Below are 24,365 nucleotides of genomic sequence, written 5' to 3'. Positions count from 1 at the left end.
TATGCATGGATAATAGTAAAAGAAATGGTCCTATTTTCTAATTCAAGAAGGACACTTGGACATTCTTCTGTCAGTATAATAACAAAATGTGATTTACAGTTAATATGAAGTCATTACTGTTTAATAGTATGTAACATGTGATCCATAGAGAAGGTATAGGAGGCCTATGTACCATGTTGTATCCCAGCCAGTGTGTGCGTGCGACGGCGTCCTCAGTCTCTCTTCCCCTCCCTCTGGCTCTCAGCGCTCTATAGGCACGCCAGCACCTCCAGGTCCAGAGAGCACAGCATTCTGGGGGATCAGAAACAGATGTGCCGGCTGCCCTGCTTTTCTTAACTTACACACACACACACACACATTTAAATTAGCTACACACACACAGTTCTAAATGCTGGCAGTGATTCAGAACTGGACCGAGAGCCAGTGGGCCAGTCTGACCCTGAGCTTGACCCCAGCCCGCAGCAACTCAGACAGGAAAGGGACGCAATTGGCTTCAGCTGTGACCCCAGGCCTGCGCTCTCCTGGCTGCCCCCCTCACTCATTAAGACAAACTGTTTTTAAAGGCAAAGCAGCTTTCACTAGCACTAAAGCCAACACCCCGGAGCACGGAGAGGGGCGACCAGGGGAAAAGGAAGGTGCAGGAATGAGTAACAATTACAGAAAGAGCAATGGGGTACAAAAGAGGTATTAAGAAAAGAACAGAAGATCAAGGTATAAAGGAAAAAGTTAGTGGCCGATACCAGACAGACTGTAGTGGGGAGACTCAGGGATATCACTTGCAGCTGTTACAGACTCCTTACTTTCCCAGAATCCTTAGCAACTTGGCATAGGTTTTGCAATAAGAAAAGGGCGGTGTCATGGTTACATCCATATCAAACATCCACAACACCAGCTTTGAATAAGAAGGCAATGAAGTCACTTTCTAATAATGACAATTAAAGCTGTGTAATTATGAAGAGCACTGAGTGAGCCGCATTGGTCATGGAGACAGACTAAGTGTACAAACAACATATTTGTTTATTTAGGGTGAAGTGCATTTGACATATGGAAATAATTGCCATCTATAAAAAAGAATCCCCCCTTTTATTTGCAATGTGTTTGTCATTCTTTTAATCCATCAATACCACATTTTTCTTCCAGTGTCTCCCTCAACAGTGGATACTAGTGTTCAGACACAGTGGAAAAGTCTATGTGTCTGCAAAACTGCTGAAAACATTTGCATATTTCATGTTTGGCAAGCTGCAACGACAAAAACTGAAGTAAAAGTAAAGAAAACAAACTACGCAGGTCTACCGTACATGTGTATAAATGAGAGTGGCAGGGCATGCTGAGGTAGATTAATGCCACTGTGCAACCATTCAAGACTGACTGATGTGCGTCCCAAATTGATTTATGAAAACGGCCCTTAATCAATTATGTGTGGAGAAAAGGGGAGAAAAGAGAGGAGGGAGTGGGGAGATCGCAGGGGGGTTGAGTGGGACATAAAGGGTGCATGGATAGGACCAAGCGCAGGAGTTTGAATGATGCTGCTTTGCTCAGGAATGTGTCAAAAGCACATCAACTCATGCCACAGGTGTCCGGCATGGAGGATGTGAAGCTCTGTCAGAAATACACAATACAGTGAATCTGATACTGATATATGCAGCCAAGTGTATGGGCTACACACTGTGCAAGCTACATCGCTGGCATCCATCTTCATGTACTGGACTGAAAGCACTGCTGTTCTCCAATATAGGACTCATTTGTCCCACTTAAGAAGGCCTACATGATATTTGCGAGTGGACTTTAAGAGTGATGTGGTGTGGTCATAGTAGTGGTTGATTTTTGGAGGGGAGCAGTGGAGTAGAGCAAAGCTGTAGTTTAAAAAGCCCTGGCCCTGCATTGCCTTTGTACCGGAGACAAGGCTGCACGGGGGAAGTGGAGGGTCACGCTGAGAGCTCGTTTCTCCTGCCTGTCAGTGCTCTATCTGAGATCCAGCCGGAACTAATCAACTCCAATAGGTCTCCCCATTACCCAGGGTGCACTGGACCGGGGGCTGGGGGCTGGGGGCTGGTCCCTCTCCTCCTCCTGCACTTCTCCTCTATCCTCTGCATACTTACATGCCCGCGCAGCACACAACGCTCCCACTGTTTCACACCAAAGCAATAATAAACACTTGCAATAATATTTTCACAGCAAGCAACAGCCTGCTTCAGATCAGAGCCTTGTGCAGCTGTGGACTGGACTCAAGGGCACGGGCACCCCTCGCATGGACACAGGCAGACCCCCTCACACACACACACATCCCGGGTGCATACTTAATCCACAAAATACTGCAACAAACAAGTACAGCCTAAAGTAAACAAACGTGACTGAAGCTTGTGTAGTGTTAAATCAACCCCACTTCCCAATAGTGGACTTTATTTATTTGATGTTTCACAGTTTGTCATACTCAGTTTACTGGGCATAACACTCCTGAAATATGACTGTAACAAGCACAAAGTAGTGCCCCCTATTGGCTATTGGATGTCACCATGCACTAATTTTTAAATGTACTTCAGTTTAGTTAACTTACTTAATGAGGCAGTGTGAAGTATCCTAACAGAGAGTTGCATTCTATCATTGAAGTCCCTGAACAGGCTGATATTAAGTTCATAAAATCAAACATTTAAGGAAAATTAAACTTCAATGATCACCAGACCATCATTAAAGTTGTGTGCAAACAAGTATTAACAAGTAATTCATTCATACCCCGATAGTGTTATTTATATATACTGATAATATAACACCTACATCAGGGATCAGCATCCAAGCTGATGTCCACTTTGCTCCAGTGTGTGCAGAGGCATTAGTGTGTGTGTTTTTCTGAGTGATTTTAGCCTCCTCCACAAAGGTGAAGTGGGGGCAAATTTAAATAAGTAAAGAAAACTGCCCCTCCTCCAACTGCACCTACGTTTAACCTGATACTTTCTATAACTTAGAATTTCCTCATAATAATCATGCAATATCCTTACAGGTTTAAACTTTATGTAGACATTTTACATTCTAGTTTTGATGTGCATGGATTTAAATAACTGTATATGACTATAGCAGAGGTCTTTTTTTTAGATAATCACATGGGAAACTCAGGCTGGAGGGTTAGCATTGAGAGGCATTGGGGTAGGGTTAATCCCCATTCAGTCCGTCCTTCACTGGGTGTAGAGGGGTACAATAAGCCCCCCTCCTTCCCAAAATGTCCCGGCGACCTTTGACCCCACATTTACGGCCGCTGTCCCAAGACCCTTTATGCCCTGGTCCTGTTATTATCTGCAATATTTACTCCTTTTGATTTTTCTACTGACCATTGTAGTTGCCCACACCACTGGCAAGAAGGCTTAAGGGCTCTCTTCACCACTTCAGCGTCACCTCTCAACTATAGATACTAAAGAAAACAAACAACAGAAGAAATGTAAAGCTGTGGTCAATGAGGGCCCTAAACCAAATGGAAGATATAGGCTTGTGAATCATGTTTGCAGACTAGAATCAGAAATTTGTTTGCAATAACAATTGTGTAATGTAAATACAATCCAATACTGTCCTGGTTTGAGCATGAAAAAACACATATTACACATAGTATTACTATATGTGGCCTCTTCAGCATTGCATTAAAATAAATGATGTATTATTGAATAATTTTCAAGTTTAAATTATCAGCAAAGTTTGACTATTTACAGTGGAAAATTGCCTTGTCCTTTGTTTGTTTAACTTTAGTTCAAGAGGATTAAGATTAAATGCTGATAATTTAAACTAGCTGCAGTGCTGCACACAGTTGAACAGGTTCTGTCCTGCTGGGTCACAGGCTCTCACAAATGGCTCTTTGTTGCCACCTGCTGACACAGGACAGAAACAAAGATAAATACTCGAAGGTGAAACGAGTAAGTGCTAACACACAAACCTAAGCTTTATGTTTTTTAGCCCTTTACCATGTCTGTTTTTAAAAGGAAAATAAAGAGTTGAAACAAAACGCCAAACAAGGTAAAACAAAATTATACAGAAATAAAAAGGATTAATCTACTGAGGGTAATGAGAGTAGTAACAGGAGATTTTGCTAATAGGAAATCTGCTGAGATCATTGAGGAAAAAAAAAAGACATTATTTGAGTAAAATTGCACTTTTTCATTTGACTTAACCACAAGAAACAGTATGAATAGTTTAAAATATTTATTTCAGAGTAAAAAGATATATCCAGATAAAACAAATCCCAGTGTCAGTTTGTACATTCAAACTTTGCCTCTTGTCATCTGAGGTGTGTTGACAGGGAAAACCAGCCCTCCGGTGAGCTCTGCTTCTCATACTGCTATAAATTATCATATTTCTTAATAATTGTACAAACATATTTGGAAATGTTCAGTAAAAACTTACAAACCTTTGTTCCTTTGTCACTGACTTTGCTTCTGAGACTTTGAGAAGGTGATGGTTCATTAGAAGCAGCCCTGAATCATATTGTAAATTTGAAGGTTAAATGTAATATATGAAATATATAAGAAAATATAATATAATTACTCATTGACCTCTTTACCTATTTTATTATTATTTTAAATATTTGAGGTTAACGACTCACTGTTTTTTCTGCAGTATGGGCTCCTGCAGCAGAGAGATTTCTGAACTTGCTCTATGATCTAAACACACAAAGCATAATCAGCCTCATCACCACAGAAACGGTATATTGTACATCTGGTAGTTACGCTTTACCTGAAACAGGACCAACATCTGAGTGTAGGAGAGGGGACACAGAAGGGGACAGTTTGGCTGATGTTATGTGTTTTTGTTGGTCAATAATCTCAAGTAATCGAGTCCTGGCTGCCGCACTTTGTCTGTTCAACTCCAGGAGGCGCTGTTCCACACTACTCATATTGAGGACACTAGTCTCTGCCTATAGGAAACAATATTTCAAGTTCTGCATTATGTATTAAGTTAATTCACTGTAATTACATTGAGCACACCTGTTGTTCACTTTCAATTGACTGTGTGAACTTTGCAGTACTGGACTCAGGCCCCTTTCGGCCTGCTGCACTGTGAGGTGAGCCTTTGCTTCCACAGCTCAAGCGTCTCTCCTCCAGGTAACTGTTGCTCGGAGATGCTCTCTGATTTTGGGTCTGACTCAGCTCTGCTTTGATCAGCTCGTTCTGTTGACTGAGCTGAGCGATCTTTTCCATCATGACCTCTGCGGACAGATTGGAGCTCAGAGACAAAAGTGAGACTGATATGGAGGGCAAGCTGGTGAAGTCTGAACCAAGAGTTTTGATACTTTCAGAAGAACACGACAGCTGAGGGTGAATAGGATGAGAGTCCACTAAAGAGGAATTTATAGAACATTACATTTTGTATGTTTCTGGTGAACAGTATAAGAATAAGTTCATATGAAAAGACCAAAGTCTTTACCTGCTACATGTGACCAGTGGTCTGTTTGTCGAGGGGGTGAGAGCAGTACCACGGGTGTCGATTGTGGGACATCATCTCGCTCAGCAACTAGAGATGGTATTACAGTAAAACATTTGGCAAATGTATAGTGAAAAAGTAACTACACTTGCTATTAAAATATCTTAGTTGTACTCTACCTTTATAAACTTATATATGATAGTATTTCCTCCCCCCTGAACTGCCACCTTACCGTGGTGGGGGAGTTTGTGTACCCGAATGATCCTAGGAGCTATGTTGCCCGGGGCATTACGCCCCTGGTAGGGTCTCCCATGGCAAACAGGTCCTAGGTGACGGGGCAGACTAAGAGCAGTTCACAGAACCCCAATGTACAGTTTAAAATCGAGGACCGTGACGTCGCCCGGTGTGGCGCAGCCGGGGCCCCACCCTGGAGCCAGGCCTGGGGTTGGGGCTCGAATGCAAGCGCCTGGTGGCCGGGCTCAGCCTGAAAGGACGACGTGGGTCTACCCTGCTGTGGGCTCACCACCCGCTGAGGGGTTCATAGGGGTCGGGTGCATAGAGGACTGGGCGGCCGACGGGGACGGGTGTCTCGACGGTCTGGTCCGCACACACAGCATCTGGCTGTGGCAACGTGGAACGTCACCTCGCTGGGAGCTCGGTCGAGAGATACCGGCTAGATATAGTCGGGCTCACTTCTACGCACAGCTTGGGCTCTGATACCCAACTCCTTGAAGGGGGATGGACCCTCCATTTCTCTGGCGTTGCCCACGGGGAGCGGCGGCGAGCTGGTGTGGGCTTGCTTATAGCCCCACAGCTCAGCCGCCACGTCTTGGAGTTCACCCCAGTGAACGAGAGGGTCGTGTCCCTGCGCCTTCGGGTCGGGGACAGGTCTCTCACTGTTGTGTCGGCCTACGGGCCGAACAGCAGTGTAGAGTACCCAGCCTTCTTGGAGTCCCTGGGAGGGGTACTGGACAGTGCACCGACTGGGGACTCCGTTGTTCTACTGGGGGACTTCAACGCCCACGTGGGCAACGCCAGTGACACCTGGAGAGGGGTGGGAAGGAACGGCCTCCCTGATCTGAACCCGAGCGGTGTTTTGTTATTGGACTTCTGTGCTAGTCACAGTTTGTCCATAACAAACACCATGTTCGAGCACAAGGATGTCCATAAGTGCACGTGGCAACCAGGACACCCTAGGCCGGAGGTCGATGATCGACTTTGTCGTCGTGTCATCTGACCTCAGGTCGCGTGTCTTGGACACTCGGGTGAAGAGAGGGGCTGAGCTGTCAACCGATCACCACCTGGTTGTGAGTTGGATCCCTGGCAGAGGAGGAAGCCGAAGGGACCTGGCAGGCCCAAACGTATTGTGAGGGTCTGTTGGGAACGTCTGGCAGAGCCCTCTGTCAGAGGAATGTGCCCGCTCGTAGCTGTGGGCGTAAGGTCTGTGGTGCCTTTCGCGGCGGCAATCCCCGAACCCGGTGGTGGACACTGGAAGTGAGGGATGCCGTCAAGCTGAAGAAGGAGTCCTATCGGGCCTTGTTGGCTCATGGGACTCCTGAGGCAGCTGACGGGTACCGGCGGGCCAAGCGTGTTGCAGCTTGTGGGGTCGCAGAGGCAAAAACTCTGAGCTGGGAGGAGTTCGTGGAGACCATGGAGAAGGACTATCGGATGGCCTCAAAGAAATTCTGGCAAACCGTCCGACGCCTCAGGAGGGGGAAGCAGTTCTTTACCAACACTGTTTACAGTGCGGGGGGAGCTGTTGACCTCGACTGGGGACATTGTCGGGTGGTGGAAGGAATACTTTGAGGATCTCCTCAATCCCACCGTCACGTCTTCCGAGGAGGAAGCAGAGGCTGGGGACTCAGAGGCGGACTCGTCCATCACCCTGGCTGAAGTCAATGAGGTGGTTGGCAAGCTCCTTGGTGGCAAGGCTCCGGGGGTGGACGAGATCCGTCCTGAGTATCTTAAGTCTCTGGATGTTGTGGGGCTGTCTTGGTTGACACGCCTCTGCAACATCGCATGGCGATCGGGGACAGTACCTCTGGACTGGCAAACCGGGGTGGTGGTCCCTCTGTATAAGAAGGGGGACCGGAGGGTGTGTTCCAACTACAGGGGAATCACACTCCTCAGCCTTCCCGGTAAGGTCTATGCCAGGGTACTGGAGAGGAGAATCCAGCCGATAGTCGAACCTCGGATTCAGGAGGAGCAGTGTGGTTTTCGTCCTGGCCGTGGAACACTGGACCAGCTCTACACACTCCATCGGTTGCTCGAGGGTTCATGGGAGTTCGCCCAACCAGTCCACATGTGCTTTGTGGATCTGGAGAAGGCATTCGACCGTGTCCCTCGTGGTGTCCTGTGGGGGGTGCTCTGGGAGTATGGGCTGTTCGGTCCCTGTATGACCGGAGCAGGAGCTGTGTTCGCATTGCCGGCAGTAAGTCAAACCTGTTCCCAGTGCATGTTGGACTCCGCCAGGGCTGCCCTTTGTCACTGGTTCTGTTCACTGTGTTTATGGACAGAATTTCTAGGCGAAGCCAGGGGCCGGAGGGGGTCCGGTTTGGGGACCACAGGATCTCATCTCTGCTGTTCGCAGATGATGTTGTCCTGATGGCTCCATCAAACCAGGACCTGCAATGTGCACTGGGGAGGTTTGCAGCTGAGTGTGAAGCGGCTGGGATGAAGATCAGCTCCTCCAAATCCGAGGCCATGGTCCTCGACCGGAAAAAGGTGGCTTGCCCTCTCTGGGTGGGTGGAGAGTCCCTGCCTCAAGTGGAGGAGTTCAAGTATCTCGGGGTCTTGTTCACGAGGGAGGGGAGGATGGAACGTGAGATTGACAGGCGGATCAGTGCAGCATCGGCAGTGATGCGGTCGCTGTATCAGACCATTGTGGTGAAGTGGGAGCTGAGTCGAAAGGCGAAGCTCTCGATTTACCGGTCAGTCTACGTTCCTGCCCTCACCTATGGTCATGAGCTTTGGGTAATGACCGAAAGGACAAGATCGCGGATGCAAGCAGACGAAATAAGTTTCCTCCGCAGGGTGGTTGGGCACTCCCTTAGAGATAGGGTCAGGAGCTCAGTCACACAGGAGGAGCTCGGGGTAGAGTCGCTGCTCCTCCACGTTGAGAGGAGCCAGCTGAGGTGGCTCAGGCATCTGTTTCGGATGCCTCCTGGACGCCTCCCTCGGGAAGTTCCGGGCACGTCCCACTGGGAGGAGGCCCTGGGGAAGACCCAGGACACGCTGGAGGGACTATGTCTCTCGGCTGGCCTGGGAATGTCTCGGGATCCCCCTGGAAGTGCTGAAGGAAGTGTGTGTGGAGAGGGAAGTCTGGGAGGCCCTCCTCAGACTGTTGCCCCCGTGACCCGAGCCCGGATAAGCGGAAGAAAATGGATGGATGGATGGATGATAGTATTTCATTTTTCAAGGGTACTTTAATAGAGTACTTAAAAAAAAAAACACACACATCACCTCTAGACAATTCTGCAGCTGGTATGACAGGTTCTTGTGTTGGCACACAAGGCATCTCAGTGCTACCTATCACCAACACCACAGTGTCTACTTTCTCTTCTATCTCGGAAATCTTCTGCTGAAAATGAGACTAAAAAATAGCAAAAAGTATGTATAAATATAAATATATAATCTACACTGTTATGATATAAAGCCCACCTTTAAAGCGAGAATATCCTCTCTCAAAGCAGTATTTTCTACAGTAAGTGAATCGATCAATCCTCGTTGCTTCTTCAATTCTTCCTCAAACAGTCTTCTTTCCAATGCAGCATTATGACACTTCTCTTGGTTCTGATGTGTCAAGCAACATATAGCAATCATTATGTATAAAATAAACAGAGAATGCATTACATTAGTTATTTACAGTACCTGCTTAAAGAGGTGCACCACTCGCCCTAAAGTTGAAACTAAAGCCACAGAAAACCCAGTGAGCCCTTTAGTCCTGTTTGGGGGAAGGCACTGATCTGATGTAGGGATTGTATCAGGACTAAAACCATCCAAGTCTGCCTCCACTTGTCCCAGCATGCACTGCAACAGACCCAGACTCGGCTGGTCTCCACTGAGAGAAGTGAAGGAAGACCCATCCAGCTCGGAGCTCCGATCAGCACATTTCTTAATTTTTCTCACTGAACTTTTGCTGCCTGGAAAACATGTGCAATGACAAAATGTAGGCTTATGATAGGATTAAATGTATTAATGAAATAAGTAAATTTGGAGATAAAACTACCTGACTGGTCTGTAGGATGCTCAGGATTGAGTACTTGAGAAATAAATTCTCCATCATTGCTCTCCATTCCCTGGCTACATGAGTGTCTGATCCGCTGGACAGCCACAGTGGCATTAAGAGCTAAAAATAATGACCAGCTAGATTAGTGCTGATGTGCCAAAGATACTTACACAAACACTATTATTCTAATTGCTTGTACCTTGTTGGCTTGGGCTCCTGCTGACTGTTTTGGGGGTTACTGAATTACTGTTGGCAGTCTGCTTCCTGACCACTTTTCTTGTGGTTCTTGACTTTATTTTGTGGATATTAGTTCTGGAAAGAAAACAACCCTGTAACATATTTAACTGCAGGGAATAACACATTATATTATATAATAGAGTGATACCTTCGTATGACATCGTAGTTTTGATCACAAACATCCTCATCAGAATATCCAATCTCATTAAGAGCCTGTGATAATTCAAACAATGAAAGCAACTTCAACATTTCACTGTAACAGTGAAGCTTTGTTAAGAAAAGCTAAACATACCTGTGGGTCCATCAGAGACTGACTAAGCAGTGAGAGTTCAGTGGGAGGATCTGGTTGTTGAAACACTGGAAGCACTGAGTCAGAGCTGCAGTTTGGAGCCATGGTTACACTAGGATGACCTAAAGAAACAAATATATAAAACTATTTCATGCATGTGCTGTTTCATACATGTACAATACAAACTTGCCAAGTACCAGTCTGTCTGCGGGGGGCATCTCCAAAAATGTCCTTGACAACAGACATGGCCCTATCAGAACGAGCTAGGACATCCTGCAGCAGTATCTGATCTGAGAGGACCTAACAATAGAAATGGGTAGGGAGACATACATTAGAATGCAAGCATATCAGACTGTCAGACACAGATCTTATTTTACACTAAGACAAATCCTCATGAACCTCTCTGATGATGCTGAGACTAGTCTGGTCCAGCGGTGATGGGCTCCCATGTCTAAGGCGACGTTTTAAAGCCTTCTCCCTGAGGTCCCACTGAGCTGAAACCTTGTTGTGTGACTTCATCATCTCATGCCTGTGATTCTAGAAAAACATGATCATCCATTAGGACCATGGATAAATCTAAACATAAATAAAGAAAAGATGAATCAGGATTTACTAGTTCTGCAGGTGTCAGCTTGTGGACGGTCAGGTCGTTTACTGTGCTCTAAAAAGATCAAATTTTACATAATCCAATGTTTAGCTGTTGTAATCCGATGTTAAGATGGTGTTTGATCCACATCAGCAAGAATACCCACCACCCATTCTTTCTTTGGAGGTGCTGTCTTTTTAGGCCGTATGATCCTTCTTCCTTTGGGCTGCTGCTGTTGTTGTCGCCCAGACCTTACAGATGACATCTGATTGAAAAGTTAACATATGTAAAATATGCCTAAATACACATAAAACATGGCTGATCGTAATTCAAATACAAACAACCAAAAACTAAAGTAAAAATGAGAAGATAGTTTTACGGGTGCACAACGCAGTGAATCCTACTTTAGTAAAACAAGTGTACCTTTTTTGCGATGTTTGGAAATGCAGAAGAAAAGAATAGCTTAGCAAATAGCTACTGAACGATTTCCATTGGTGTGTTTTGAGGCAGTTTTAAACTGTTGCGCGCCACTTCCTGTGTTGTTGCCACGGGACACCGCTTTACTGCAAGGCATTGTGGGAAAGTGAGTATAATACTGAATTCCTGGCTACACAGGAGGACGTACGTTTTTATTACGCTAACTTGACTACAGTTATAGGACATTATACATGTACATTGTGAGATTGTACACTTTTGCATGTTGTATAGTGCTCCTCCCCCTTTTATAGTATTGCTTTCGTGGGTCTCACACTCTGAGTGGGCTGGGCGCCTATTGACCATACGATGTTTTGAGCGTTTGCGGGGAATCAGCCACTAGATGGCAGCCTTATTACGCTGATAACGTCCCTCCTGGGGACCAGACATGTTTCTGCTGTTGAATATTCTGTTAAATTAATATACGGCATGTCGATAGACATTTTTGTGATTAATTATTGCCAAATGTACATCGAATTCGGGTTGCAATTTCTGTTTTCACATGATCTAACACTCATGCTTTGCTGACAGTTACAAATTGCAGCGATTAACTACAACAACATGTATAATGTCTAGACTCTAGAGAATCTAGATTAACCAGATCTCAAATAAAATAGCACAGCATTCTGATGTGCTATTTGCGTTTTGTATTTTTTTTAGGCTTGTGATTTTCATTTCCTAATGTACTACTTTTAATTGTTGCAATTAGACATTGTATTACGTGACAATTTTTTGAGTTTCTGGTTTTAATGGCAAGGTGAGGTTTGTGTTTGCATTTTACACGCCCCTTTTCTGACGCAGAAGTAGGAGAGACTCTGCGCGCTTTAGTTCAACCGGACTAGACTACCCCACAGTTGCTTCGGTGACATTTGACCGTAAGTGTGGGTCCCAAGCCATAAACGTGCCGGAGCGACTGCGACAACATTGGACATTGGCGGATTGTGGACTAATAGCAGCAACGCGCATGGATTTGGACTTGTTGCATATTTGACCAAGTCGGTACTAATTTGAATCAAGCAGATTCAGACATTTAACGCTGTATGTAGCCTACTTGGGGAGTTAAAAGAAATTTTTGCCTGCGTACTTTTGAAGACGTCTTGGATAATTTACACGGTGGAGCGACTTTGGGAACTTTACGCACGGAGAATACGCACAAACTTTAATAACAAATGACAGCGCAGTGGTGGTTTGTTGCTTCATCACATTGTTCCATTTACTTCAATAGTGCTGATACACTTCAGCAGCCGCCTATTCTGGTCAGACAAGGGGAGTGAAGGCCCTTGTGTCCCTCTGCCACCTGTCCAAAATGTGTGGTGGAGGCATATCCATGTCCCTCGCCATAATTGTCACTTTACTTTTGGTGATTATTGACGTAAAAGCCACCGGTGAGTATTGTCATGGCTGGCTAGACTCCCAAGGAGCGTGGAAAGAAGGCTTTCAGTGTCCGGAGAAGATAGATGCAGCGGACGCGATCATCTGCTGTGGAAAATGCGAGCTGCGCTACTGTTGCTCCAGCACGGACGCACGGTTGGACCAGGGCAGCTGCGAAAACGACCGGCAAACTCAGGAACCCAACACCGACAATAAAGAGAGCAAGGATTCGGGGGCAGGTATACAATGCTTTATTCACTTCTTCAAAACTTGCCAATGCTATAAGACTACCCTGACATTAACCATATAAAACAGACATGCGGAAATAACATATAGACTAGTTCGATTTATCAAAAAAAAAAGAAAGAAAGAAAGAAAAAAAAGAATTAATTAATTAATTAATTACACTTTCACATATTTTTTTTTCTACATCATTTACACAATAATTCATTATTTTACATTGCAGCAGGACTCTGAATGTGGAATGTTATCTTCAATTCAGGTCAATGCAGATTTTAACATCTTGTTATAGCATGAAGTTTTGACCCTGCTCCAACAGGCTCTCCTTGTGGTCATGTGGAAACCTTTGGACATGCTATTCAGACTTTAAAACTTGGTGTATTCATTGTACAAGTTATTTACATGTAAACGAACTACAAGTATCTTTATCAAGTCTCAATTTAACACTCTTTTACATGTAAATATATATTAAAGACTATGTCCCAATACAAAAAGATTAATCTCCTCCTGTCCACGTCCCGACAGCTGCACGGGACAGGAGACAGTAGTCGACTCCTCAAAAACCTGTACTCTCAAATGTCAATCTTGGTGCACTTTATAAATAGCAGTATTTGTTCAGGGCTGTAACAGACAGTGGAGGGCAGGGGCTTGGATCACTCAGTCCTCACGGGGATCAAATTTGGACTTGACCGGATCTTGGACAGTGGCACCCTGACGACAGCTCAGTCCATAAAACTCATGTATCATTTCCTACTAGACTCACTTTCCTGTTGGTGTTCCGTTAATGAAAGTCAAGTGGAGTCAGCGTGCTGGGTCTTGGCTTTAAGGGATTCATAGTCTAACCAGCTTCAAACAATATCCCACACATTCAATTTAATAGTGAAGAGAAAAGCAGAGTGCAACCCATACTTTTCAACTTAGCCATGGATTAGATGACAATACACTGTGTTTCCCTGCCACCGTCATCCTTTGCTTACATTCCCATAAGGTAATCTAGCATTAAGGCTGTTGGAGCAGAGAGAGAGATAACCGCAGTGGAGCAAACACTAGACATCAAAAGTGCAACTTCTATACTGTAGAGTTTATGCTTCCCTTGGGATGTTCCCTCCTTTAGGCCCCAGCTAAAATCTGTCATTTGCTAATGCTATCATGGCTTATCAAAGCAGGAAGAGGTATATACTTTTCATTCAATGGCTACCATCCAAAATAACTTTAAGCAAAAGCAGAATGAAAAAATAGGAGGTTCCCTGGGTTTAATCGGAGTGTTTCATTCATTTTTCTTAATCTTCCTGCCTATTAATCATCCCTCAAATATATACACTGATGTCATGTGAGTCAGAATATTATTATAGCATATGGTTTTTGGGAACAAGAGAATTCCTATGGGGATAACTGGGGGAGATGAGGGGAGAGTCCAGCCCAACCAGTCAGCCACAAAGACTTTGCCCAAAACAAGAGCTTAAGAGAGGGGGCTGCTGTTACTGCGACTCCACTGCAGGAACAGGTGTGGGAGAGTGACAGGGAACAATGGGAAAGCTCTGTTTTCAAATGCACACAACTGTCATGTGCTGAAATACAGGCTTGTGAAACACATTTAAAATAGACATATGCAAAGACATTTTTGCAATTTTAATTTATTCTCTTAAAGGTGCACTATGTAACTTCTTGCGGAGGGTCTGCTACCTTTTGTCTCCAGGAATGTTTGTTATTACTTTGCCTGAAATGCTCCACTGTAAGACTTTAAATACTACCTAAGATTTATGTTCATTGCTAAAAAAAAATAAAATATTGCTAAAATGAATTCTTACTGTTAGGGGGTTACCAGTCTACAGATCTAACTTGTCTGGTGGGACAGTCTGCTTGTCTCCAAAGAAGTAGATAAGTTAAATACCAACATGTAGACAAAGCAATAACATCTCCTTGCAATTCAGTCTTCTCTACATGTAAGTCCCATGTCAGGTAAAAAGTTTGTAAAAGAAAGGGCTTAAGATCTGTCTTAAGACTTGAATCAAATTGCTAAACAAATCACAGCATTTTTTGAAGATTTGTTGTAACGGCCTCTGATTGAATATCACACAGAATAATCATCCATGCAGAGCAAAAACAGGTGGAGACTGGGGAAGTACAAAGGGACGGACATTTTCTACTCTTTGTAACTTATCCGTGTTGTCATAACAGTTGGTGAGATCCTGTTATAACCTGTTTATCATGTGCTGTGTAGCTTTAAGCTATAAGTTGATGGCGTGAAAACTAAATGGGTCAAGATACCATTTTACCCATCGTCTCGCCCTCCTTTGCCCCTGGCCTATGTCTTTTGTCACCTCTGCTCAGTGCGGCTGCCACTGAATGACCTCCAGCTCCGCCACAAGTTTGATGCTGTAATCCACTTTAATACCAGGCTCCAATGGATGAGCATTCTCAGAGGTTTCTCAAGGCCGTGGATGTATTTCAAAGAGCGGGACACAAAGAGAAACTGGAGTCATTTGCCACCTCGCTTTGGCATACAGTTACAAACCTTTACGCACAGGCATCGTTAGTAGAAACTAGCTGTAACCCTTGGGGAACAATAAAAAGTTACACATGAAGTGCAAAGGATCGAATGTGTTAATGACAGGGAAAAGGATGGTAAAAAGTGTAGACTCTTACCTAAGCACTTCTTATATTAATAAGGACTTTTATTTGTGATTTTTACTGATTTTGGATGGATGGATTGTTTCTTTGGGAGTGGTCAGTCAGTTGGTAGTTTATTTCACTTTCTGTTTGCAGCTGTCATCGCAGCTCATGTGCACACCACTAAGTTACATATAGTAACTGATCCTGAAGGCTGAGGTATAAAAATGCCAAGGGTTGTACCTGCTTAGTATTACAAATGTGCAGCATGTGACACTTCCACTGTAGAAAATAAATTATTACAAGTATGTTTTGACATAGCAGATAAAAAAGAAAAGGTCAGAAAGGAATAGTTTTGCCTCATTTGATTTAATGGCTGAATAACCTTACATTCATACACATTAAATCAACCAACGCTAATACTTTCTTTAAGCAGAAGCCAAGTACTGTAGCTCAATTTGACAAAATCATTTTCAAAGGGCTGCACATAAATAGCAATAGAAAAGGAAGGGTCACAAATATCTGTCACACACACATGTTGGGTTTCCATGCATCTTGAGGACATTACATAGACTTACATTAATTCCCTGGAAACTGACCCTAACCTTAACCATAATTACTACTTCACTAACCTTAACATACTGTATTTAACCAGCATTTGAATTTAAGACTTTGAGCTCATAATGATTGATTTAGTTCATGGGGAGCTGATGTTTGTCTCTATAAGGTCTTATGTATTGAATGTGTATACAGATTTTAGCTACTACAATCTAAACACAAGCCTACATGTTATCAGGGGAACTGGGGTGGACTAAGGAGCAGCAGGGGGCAGGATTAAAACAGATCAAAACAAAGTTAATAGTTGCTAATGAGAGGCTAGCGCTCCTTGCAGTCCCTGACTGATTTTCCTCCTTCATCTCGTGTCCAAACACTCCTGTGCACGTTTGCTTTTGTTTCACTGTCTCCCCCCATCACCGCTCGCATGCAGGAGCTTAGCCTGTTCTCTGGTTCAGGTGATTGGTATTCTTTTGAAAGTGAAAAACAACTAAGTAATACTAATCCATGAGACATAACTATAGTGTTAAGTATGGCTGTCAGAAAGTACAGTCACACCAACTAATACTACTCATGCAAGCAAGATGGGTGAAGTACCTTGCCCATGGACACAAAGATAAAAAATAGCAATAAATATGAATAGAAATAAAAGATAGTCAATAGCATAGGTGAAATTTTGCCAGTACACGTTTTTGTTAATTATTTATGCTCTTCTTTTTCTGTTGCAGTGCCCATCTACGTCCCCTTCCTCATTGTGGGCTCAGTGTTCGTTGCTTTCATCGTAGTGGGGTCCGTGGTGGCAGTGTGTTGCTGCCGCTGCCTCCGTCCCAAGCAGGAGCTGTCGTCAGGGGCGACGGGAGGCGGGGCCAGCGGGGGGCGCCTGTTGGAGACCATCCCCATGATGTCCAGCACCAGCACCTCCAGAGGCTCATCGTCCCGTCAGTCCAGCACGGCCACATCATCCAGCTCTTCTGTCCCGGCCACTGCCCCCCGCCCCGCGCCTCCTCCCCTCATGAGGGCTCAGGCATCCTGCTGTCTGCCCCCTGACGCCAGTGTCTTCGTCAACATGCCCACCAACTTCTCTGTGCTGAACTGCCAACAGGCCACGCAGATAATGCCTCATCAGGGACAATTTTTGCATCCACAGTTTATTGGCTACGCTCACCCTGTTTCCCCTACCCCCACGTTCATCGACTCACAGGGGGGGTATAGGCAGCTTCAGTCCCCCCTCCCTCCACCCAATATGGTATCCAGTGTTACCAATGACCAGAAGTTCCCCCCAGTTACAGTGTGAGGGGCTACAGTTGTTTCATAGACCTCTAACATGAAGGACTTGTGTATAAAGCCATTATGTGTAGAGTGAGACTAAACTCTGCTCTATATTGTGCCTGTAACTATGGACAAAATTCAGTCTTGATTCATGGGAAATACTGGGGTCTAATGCAGACTACAGCCCAAACAGTCCAAAAGTGTGAGTGCGTGACGATGTGGGAGTATGAAAAAAAGATTTGTTGGCTCATGGCTGTAGTGTGAGTGATGACTGAATGATTTATAGCTCTAAAATGTACTCAGAGTGAATATTCAAGCCCAAAAACGTTATGACCACATGCTGTGCTAATGCCATGTGCACATCTGCACTTGTGAATGCACGTGAAGGGGTATGTTTTTTTTGACGAATGAGGAACAAAAACATGCTAAAATGTTTGTAATGTACGGGTCTGGATGTGGAGCCTTGGCCTGAAGGGGGGTCTCCCTGTGAGTGGACTGTGTGTAATGCAAAATGCAGGTGGTGCGATGTGAAAGGCAGTTGCCATTTCCCTAAAGACCATTTAAAGTCTAATGAAGTGAGCACAGGACATAGACTGTGACGCTCCACCCCACAGCTCTCCAACCAAAAAGTTTTTTTTTTAAAAGTGTCCCACTGCTCTGAATGGAAACATCAAACCAAATGTTCATGTACATGTTGGGAGGAAATGTACCTATAAAGTGAGACAGTGAGTGAGTAGGGCGATTACTACAGATTAAACCTAATTAAAGCAACTTTGACTACCCCAACCTTTGATGCCAGGTGTGTGCATGTGTATCCAACACTCCCACAGTTGAGTGACTTAGCTGAGAGCATAGGCTGGGCACCTCTGAACCAATGTAAAAATTTAGAGGGCAAGGACACTACTTGGATGGTAGAAATTGTGCAAAACTGTGGTTTTGGTACTCTTCAGTGCAGGGACAAGTCTTTAAAAAAAAAAAAAAAAAAAAAAACATTACCGCTCAAAAAGTACAAAATGATTAAAAAAGTCTTTATTACCTACCTGCAATATGAAAAATGGTAATAAAGACTTTTAATTTTGGGTGCGCCTCATTTTTTTTTTCAACTTTACATCTGAACTAATATTTCCAGGAAAAGGTGAACAAAACCAGCTCAATATTTGAGGCCATGTTATACACTGTTAGGCAGCAGGGATTTGTGACTGCTAACTCTGTAATAATGTTCCATTGAAACCTGGCAGTCTGTGTACCTCATCTGTCCCCCAAACACATTGTCTGAGGCAGCTGTGAATAGGATAAGCATTTCTGTATAATGTTGAGAACACCATGTGGTCCAACTTTGCCATGGACCTGTTGCTGAAGTTTTTATATAAATTAAAAAATAAAAGATTTTAAAACAGGATTTCAGGGTTTTACAAATTATTTTTTACAAGTTAAGTATTCTTTGACTTTCTGTAATCTATGAGATGAACAGGTTTGAACCACACACAGTTAAGCCATTACAAACACTAATTACACACTCGGGCAGACAGCTACCACCCACTGAGGACAGGAGAAAATACCTGTCACATCACCTGGAGCATGAAGGGGAACAATAGACCACTACAATACAGCTTAGGTCCATACGACATCTTTAATCTTATGGAGGCTGAGTTGGCAGGCTACTTCTTAAACTAATGTGGAACGCTGGGAGCGAGTGGGATGTCTCTCCGTCTCTTTAGCCCAATGGATTCTCCATACTGAAGCAGCTGCAGTCGTCCAGGCTGGTCTCCGTCCAGGAAGGTGGGTGGGAACAGGATCTCCAGCTGAAGTCAAGGGAATCGGGCCTGTGCAAACTAGCTGTTGGGTTATGTTTGCACTACAACTGTCTAGAGAGAAGTGTGGGAGAAGGTTTTATCTGATAATATGAGTATCATGTAACTCATAAAATCACTGCTTGTTAAATTTCAATTGAAGCTCATCGTGTGGTTAAAATAATATCCAATTTAAGTCCCTTTCCTGCACAGTTTTCTAGAGTTGAGCTAAAAAAAAACACAAATATACAGTAGGTCACATTGATTGATTAAATTTAATAATTAGGAATTGGATGGACATCCACCTCCCATCCCCTTACATCTCCTTTAGTGTTCATTCTTCAACAGGCAGCAGCTAAACAATGATCTCCAGAGTGAGACAGAAACACATGATGCAGAGGGCCTATTAGCCTATTAGCACAAATTCAAGTAAAATATTCCCTCCAGGATGTGTCTGAGTAGTACAAAAACAGGCATTATTCAAAAGAGACAAACTTATAAACACATACAGATGTCCATTTAATAAAAAATAATTTAATAGGGAATCCAGGAGAACCAAAAATGAGGAAGCCTCATAACGATGCAGCGTCAGTAATCACAGGAGTGGTCACAGAATAAAATAAGTGTTAATGTAGAGGTCTAAAACTGGCCAGCAGATGAGCAGCATGTTGAGACAGAGGTTGGTAGAGGTTGCTCCTGTGTAGAGTATCGAGGTCCCAGAGGGGTAGGAGGGGGCCAGGATGGGGGTCTGGTCGGCGTTCTGCCTCAGTGACATCTTTGTAGTGTTTGGCAGTGAGGCTCGCTGCTGTTATGGGACAGAGGGCTCCAGCCATCTTCATGTCCATGTTCCCTTCTTATTTAAAAGGATGATGTGCCTTCATGTCTGCGAGTGTGTGTGCGCGCATGCTGGATCAGACAACAGTTCATTATGGTGTCAACACATGATGACAATTTATTTTAAAACAAACTTCACAAGATGAGAGGCTCCAATGGAAGTACACATGACAGACAGCGGTATATGCGTGCAGACACTCATGCGGAGAGAATAATGCCCCGCACAGACACACGCAGACACTTAAGGGACCAGTTTGTGCGTAAATATGAGAAGCAGTCTCTTGGCTTGACTTATGTTGGTGTATGAATAGGATTGCTCATGCCAGTGCAGCTCATGTAACATAAAGGATAGGATATACTTTTTCCTTCTCTCAGATCAGTCCTCCATGCTCTGCGATGGCCTCTGCGTCTGACAATCTGTTCTGAGGTCAGTTCATTGTCCAATAAGGCCACGGCAGGGTCAGTCACTCGGCGGGAAGCTGACGTTTGCAGTCTGATGTCGCCGGGACATGTTGCTACAAAGCAGGGGAGCAGGTTAGATGCTCGGGCGCTGCTGTGTGGTGTCATAGGAGCGCACCACCTGGGATTGGGACACCACACCATGCTCCTCCTGAGAGAAGGCATACCCATCTGAAAAAAAAAAATACTAGAATTTAGCCTGATAGAGCTGAGTGGACTTTGTTTCAACTGTTCAACTTCATAACTGAATATGCTTGTGTTTCTAGAAGTAGGATTTCAAATACTAGTCATTAATTATAGTATAGTAACTGGGGTTGCATGTGTGTACCCACGTGACACAGTCTGCTGCACCGAGTTGGAGCGTCCCATGTTTGAAGGTGTTTTTCTAAATACTCTTGTCAGCAGATGGGCCCGTTCGTTTAGACTGTAGATAGAGAACAAGATGAGGTTCACATGACACATCCATGACACCCATTACACAAACTCAATAAGACACTCTCTGTAGATTTTCAACAGCTAACCCATTTAACAAAACCAGACACAACTGAGGTAAAGTCTAGTTATCCTAGTACTTCTATATATATATATTTACACTTGAAATTTTCAAAAGAGCAGAAGAACGTTGGTATCTTTTTATTCAACTGCAATGATATCCCGGCAAGAAAAATAAATCATCTACCAAGTACCAACAATATCTAAGTTGTATCTAAAAGTATCTGTGGCTTAAAATTGATTGAAATGACATTTGCTGTTCAGAGAAACACCAAGGACTGGGAGCATTTTACGAGACTTTAAATCTTTAAGCATTTGGCCCGTACAGTGAGTCCCAGGATGCAGTTTCTAACCGAACACCGGGTCATAAACGGCTGCAGTGTAACAGCCCCTCTCTCTGCCCTCTCCCTCTTTCCAAGAAGAAGACTGGATCCTCTGTTCGGGACCACACGCCGTCATGGCTCCTCTCCTCTGTGACCAAAAATAACTAAGGCCTTTCCAGATATTACACTAAAATACATGCGTGCAGCTTAACACATACTGTATACTGACTACAGGACCACAAACACTGGTACTATAGTGGGGTCATTGGCACCGGATACAAGCAGAAACTTTCTTTGTGGCATGCCATGGTGTCTTCTTCTACCCTTTGCATATTTGCCAAACTGTCATGTGTCCGAATAAGATAAAAAATCAAAGAGGCTATGATACAGGGGCTTGATACTCTGATCATAGAGTTTGTAAGCTTTCTCAAGCCTAGGGTTCGTATACAGCTGTTCAGAAATTTGTACTGGTGTAAGTGGCTGCCTGGGAGCTTCACTTCTGTTTGTAAAGGAAAACTCAAGTTTGCATAAGGAGTCTGCGGCCAAATAAAATGATGCCATGATTGATGAAGGCAATGAGTGAACGATAAAAGTCCAAAAACCGATGAAAAAATATTAAGTATGATGGATCTATACCTTTGAGATTTATTTACTTTCCTTGAAGCACATCCTGAACCTATCTTCGCTATTTTTCCCAAATATTCCCGGGAATTACAAACACAGATGTGTCTTTTCCCTAATGCCCTGCACCTATCCAATACTGCTGACTCTAACCCAATAAGACTAAGACGCTCCCTGTTCTTGCAATGTTTTTAAATACTGGGTCGATTCAGGTCGGGTCTGCTTATTGGGTGAGGGTCAGGGGAAGAAGGGTACACACCAGTACTAACCAAAACCACATAATAGATGACCTGACTGAAATACAAGACATTGCTAATATGCTAATGACACTACAAACAGGGCTAATTCAAGAAGAGAAAAAAAATTAAAACAAACCAGGTTGGTACAGCAGTTCAAATTGATCCAGCTATGAGGATATTAATGAAAGTGAAATAAGATGTATAAGATAGTATGCAACATAGATTTAAAATGTAAATTAGGTCAATGATGCCTCAGAGACAAAAGTTACATTACTGCTTAGAAAGGGCAAAGGAGATCAGAGGTCACACAGCATGACAGTTCAAACCAGAAACTACCTCTCTAAACATGTGACAACTTTTGCCTCTAGGGAACAGCTGCTTTGGGATCAGTCCTGTAGCGCCACCCAAAATAAAATACAATTCTTACATAGAGAATTGATGTTATTAGACATTAAACAGGCATAAATGGACTGTCCACACAGTTTATACCTTCGGCCACTGGCATCCCTGAGAACAGCGGCCCCTGGGTCCACAGCTCTGGCCTCTAACTCCTGCACTTCCTCGAGTAGGGACTTCTTCACAGTGCGCCGCGTGCTGCAAAGTCAATGCACTCATCAAACCAATGAAGGAAAGTCTGAGTGCTTGCAGACATATGTGATTCATAATAGTGTGCGTAAGTGTTGACACCAGCTCAATAAGGGTTATGTAAACCTTTTGGTCAAGTTAAAAAGCCTGTATATGGATTTCTTATGTATTTATGTGAAATGTGTTGTACTTACGCGGTCCAAGCAAAGTCTTTGAGTAAACATGCAGTAGGCACTAGAATCAGGCCCAGCCAAAAGTGCCAGCACTGCATCACTCTGCCAGCCTGCAATGACAGCACACAGACTGCTTTTATTAAGAAGAAAATTCATTTAAATCCAGCATTAAGTCATGCTTCTTCACTGTGAGAACATCTGGTACAAGCAAGGGAAAATGCCACACAAAGCACATTTATACAAAAAGGAATGTACATTTCCAAACTAAACATGAACTATTCAGCAGATTTAGCTTCAGGTGACAGTTAAACGTAATATCGATACTATCAGATAAAATGACCAAGTTAAACTAATCCACACTTGTTTCTGACATACTGCTACAGCCAGACGCATTGACCTTTAACCCTTGTTTTAGGGCAGTCTCCAGGGATTAATCTCTCCTCAGTTTGACAGTCTCAGTGTCTCCTTGACTCAGTTTTGTTTCTATGGTTTGGCACAATGTCCTTTCAGTCACAGTTATACTTATTATTACTGCTACTACTGTTCTGTTTCAACTACTTCTACTACTTCTTCTACTATTCTACTAACTTATTATTGCAACGCTTTTGTTATAAGATCGATTTCATTAATCAATTTGTTTTCATGGTCTTCATTTTAGTAACTCACCTAATAGACTTCACTGACACATGTTAGGATGTTTATTCAATGAATTCACGTGTGGGTTTGGGTTGTAAACTTTTGAGTTTTCAACAGGAATTAATGAAATTTGACCTAGGAAGACCTTACATTCCCCTATGCAATACCTGACAGTTTTTTAAAAATCACTGAAGCTTCAATTCTATGGTCCATGGTGTTAGGATTAAACCAGGCCAAATTCCTTCATTCACATTAGATCTTCTGCTTTACTACTTTACAATAAGCACAAATCAACTGCATTCAGTGGACAAATGGACTGACGTTTTCCATTCGCTGTCGCCTGTGGACAGATGGATATATAGATAGACGAGGCAGGGGAATAAGAGAGGTAATGGGGTAGTTAAGGGGATGATGGAGGGAAGTGGCTGAATGTCCCAGACCACTCCCCAGTTAGCCTAAAAGCAGCTGCATAGATATTTGACCGCATTCCTGATTTCTGACACAAATTGAATTAATGGGCAGAGAGTTTGAGATGGCCCAGATCCCTGTTCTCCTTCTCAGTGGGGCACTTTGCCTAAACCTTGGTCTCCCCAAATGAGTCTCAATCAGGGAGATCCGCTCCTCTCAATCTCCTAGGACCCTCATCATGACCGACAACAGCCCACCCGCTTGAGTCAACACCTCGGCACAGGGCAGTAAACGACGGGGCTCGGGTGACATGCGGCAGGTGCAGGAAGCCTGGGGAGAGGGGCTGCTGGAGCATAAATCTCCCTGTGAATCCTGCAGGACAGATGAGGAACACCCAAGGAGGTGTGTCAAACAGGCGCCATGCAGAGGCAACCAAAACGAGCAGGTGATGGAGTCTGAGAGAGAAATGTCGTGAGGAGGGCTATTTTAACCCTCTCCACCTCTATGGGCTGTAATGAGTGACACATGTAAAGAAGCACACTTGCCTGT

General features: G+C 43.9%; 3 protein-coding genes across 10 annotated transcripts; 1 reads left to right on the top strand and 2 right to left on the bottom strand.

The window, feature by feature from the left end:
* Positions 1 to 3,347: 3,347 nt before the first annotated feature.
* spice1 (spindle and centriole associated protein 1) lies at positions 3,348 to 11,289 on the bottom strand. 8 transcript variants are annotated; one of them, XM_055151117.1, is made up of 18 exons: positions 11,161 to 11,289; positions 10,904 to 11,002; positions 10,765 to 10,812; positions 10,551 to 10,688; positions 10,349 to 10,451; positions 10,155 to 10,273; positions 10,011 to 10,075; positions 9,825 to 9,937; positions 9,626 to 9,745; positions 9,268 to 9,539; positions 9,058 to 9,189; positions 8,860 to 8,989; positions 5,401 to 5,493; positions 4,962 to 5,311; positions 4,711 to 4,891; positions 4,580 to 4,637; positions 4,385 to 4,451; positions 3,348 to 3,400 (listed from the first exon to the last, which is right to left on the bottom strand). In XM_055151117.1, exons 2-18 carry the CDS (start codon positions 11,000 to 11,002, stop codon positions 3,392 to 3,394), a joined length of 2,097 nt encoding a protein of 698 aa, XP_055007092.1. In that variant the 5' UTR covers positions 11,161 to 11,289; the 3' UTR covers positions 3,348 to 3,391. The 8 variants fall into 8 exon arrangements, with proteins under 8 accessions (XP_055007092.1, XP_055007089.1, XP_055007090.1 ...); XM_055151114.1 differs by lacking the exon at positions 3,348 to 3,400 and adding an exon at positions 4,175 to 4,312; XM_055151115.1 differs by lacking the exon at positions 3,348 to 3,400 and adding an exon at positions 4,179 to 4,315 and having other exon boundaries at positions 8,860 to 8,977.
* A 791-nt stretch (positions 11,290 to 12,080) lies between these two features.
* Positions 12,081 to 18,655, top strand: LOC110161023 (protein shisa-2). The gene is made up of 2 exons (XM_020925732.2): positions 12,081 to 12,821; positions 16,716 to 18,655. The coding sequence occupies exons 1-2, from the start codon at positions 12,518 to 12,520 to the stop codon at positions 17,279 to 17,281; spliced, it is 870 nt and encodes a 289-aa protein (XP_020781391.1). The 5' UTR covers positions 12,081 to 12,517; the 3' UTR covers positions 17,282 to 18,655.
* A 647-nt stretch (positions 18,656 to 19,302) lies between these two features.
* atp8a2 (ATPase phospholipid transporting 8A2) lies at positions 19,303 to 24,328 on the bottom strand. Its single transcript, XM_055151161.1, has 4 exons — positions 22,794 to 24,328; positions 22,504 to 22,608; positions 20,672 to 20,763; positions 19,303 to 20,510 (listed from the first exon to the last, which is right to left on the bottom strand). Exons 1-4 carry the CDS (start codon positions 22,868 to 22,870, stop codon positions 20,416 to 20,418), a joined length of 369 nt encoding a protein of 122 aa, XP_055007136.1. The 5' UTR covers positions 22,871 to 24,328; the 3' UTR covers positions 19,303 to 20,415.
* Between the last annotated feature and the right edge of the window lie 37 nt (positions 24,329 to 24,365).

The sequence above is a fragment of the Boleophthalmus pectinirostris genome, unplaced genomic scaffold, assembly GCF_026225935.1.
Source record: "Boleophthalmus pectinirostris isolate CB_2022bp ecotype Guang Dong unplaced genomic scaffold, ASM2622593v1 HiC_scaffold_15, whole genome shotgun sequence".
Classification (NCBI taxonomy): domain Eukaryota; kingdom Metazoa; phylum Chordata; class Actinopteri; order Gobiiformes; family Gobiidae; genus Boleophthalmus; species Boleophthalmus pectinirostris.
This window is presented reverse-complemented; position numbering and strand designations above follow the sequence as displayed.

Coding starts and splice junctions, on each gene's coding strand:
- LOC110161023 (XM_020925732.2), top strand. CDS start 12,518: ATGTGTGGTGGAGGCATATCCATGTCCCTCGCCATAATTGTCACTTTA. Junction 12,822..16,715: donor GAGCAAGGATTCGGGGGCAG/GTATACAATGCT, acceptor TTTCTGTTGCAG/TGCCCATCTACGTCCCCTTC.
- atp8a2 (XM_055151161.1), bottom strand. CDS start 22,870: ATGCAGTGCTGGCACTTTTGGCTGGGCCTGATTCTAGTGCCTACTGCA. Junction 22,609..22,793: donor AAAGACTTTGCTTGGACCGC/GTAAGTACAACA, acceptor TTGACTTTGCAG/CACGCGGCGCACTGTGAAGA. Junction 20,511..20,671: donor GGTGCAGCAGACTGTGTCAC/GTGGGTACACAC, acceptor TTTTTTTTTCAG/ATGGGTATGCCTTCTCTCAG.
- spice1 (XM_055151113.1), bottom strand. CDS start 11,002: ATGTCATCTGTAAGGTCTGGGCGACAACAACAGCAGCAGCCCAAAGGA. Junction 9,190..9,267: donor TGGTGCACCTCTTTAAGCAG/GTACTGTAAATA, acceptor TTGACACATCAG/AACCAAGAGAAGTGTCATAA. Junction 4,452..4,579: donor CCCATACTGCAGAAAAAACA/GTGAGTCGTTAA, acceptor AATATGATTCAG/GGCTGCTTCTAATGAACCAT.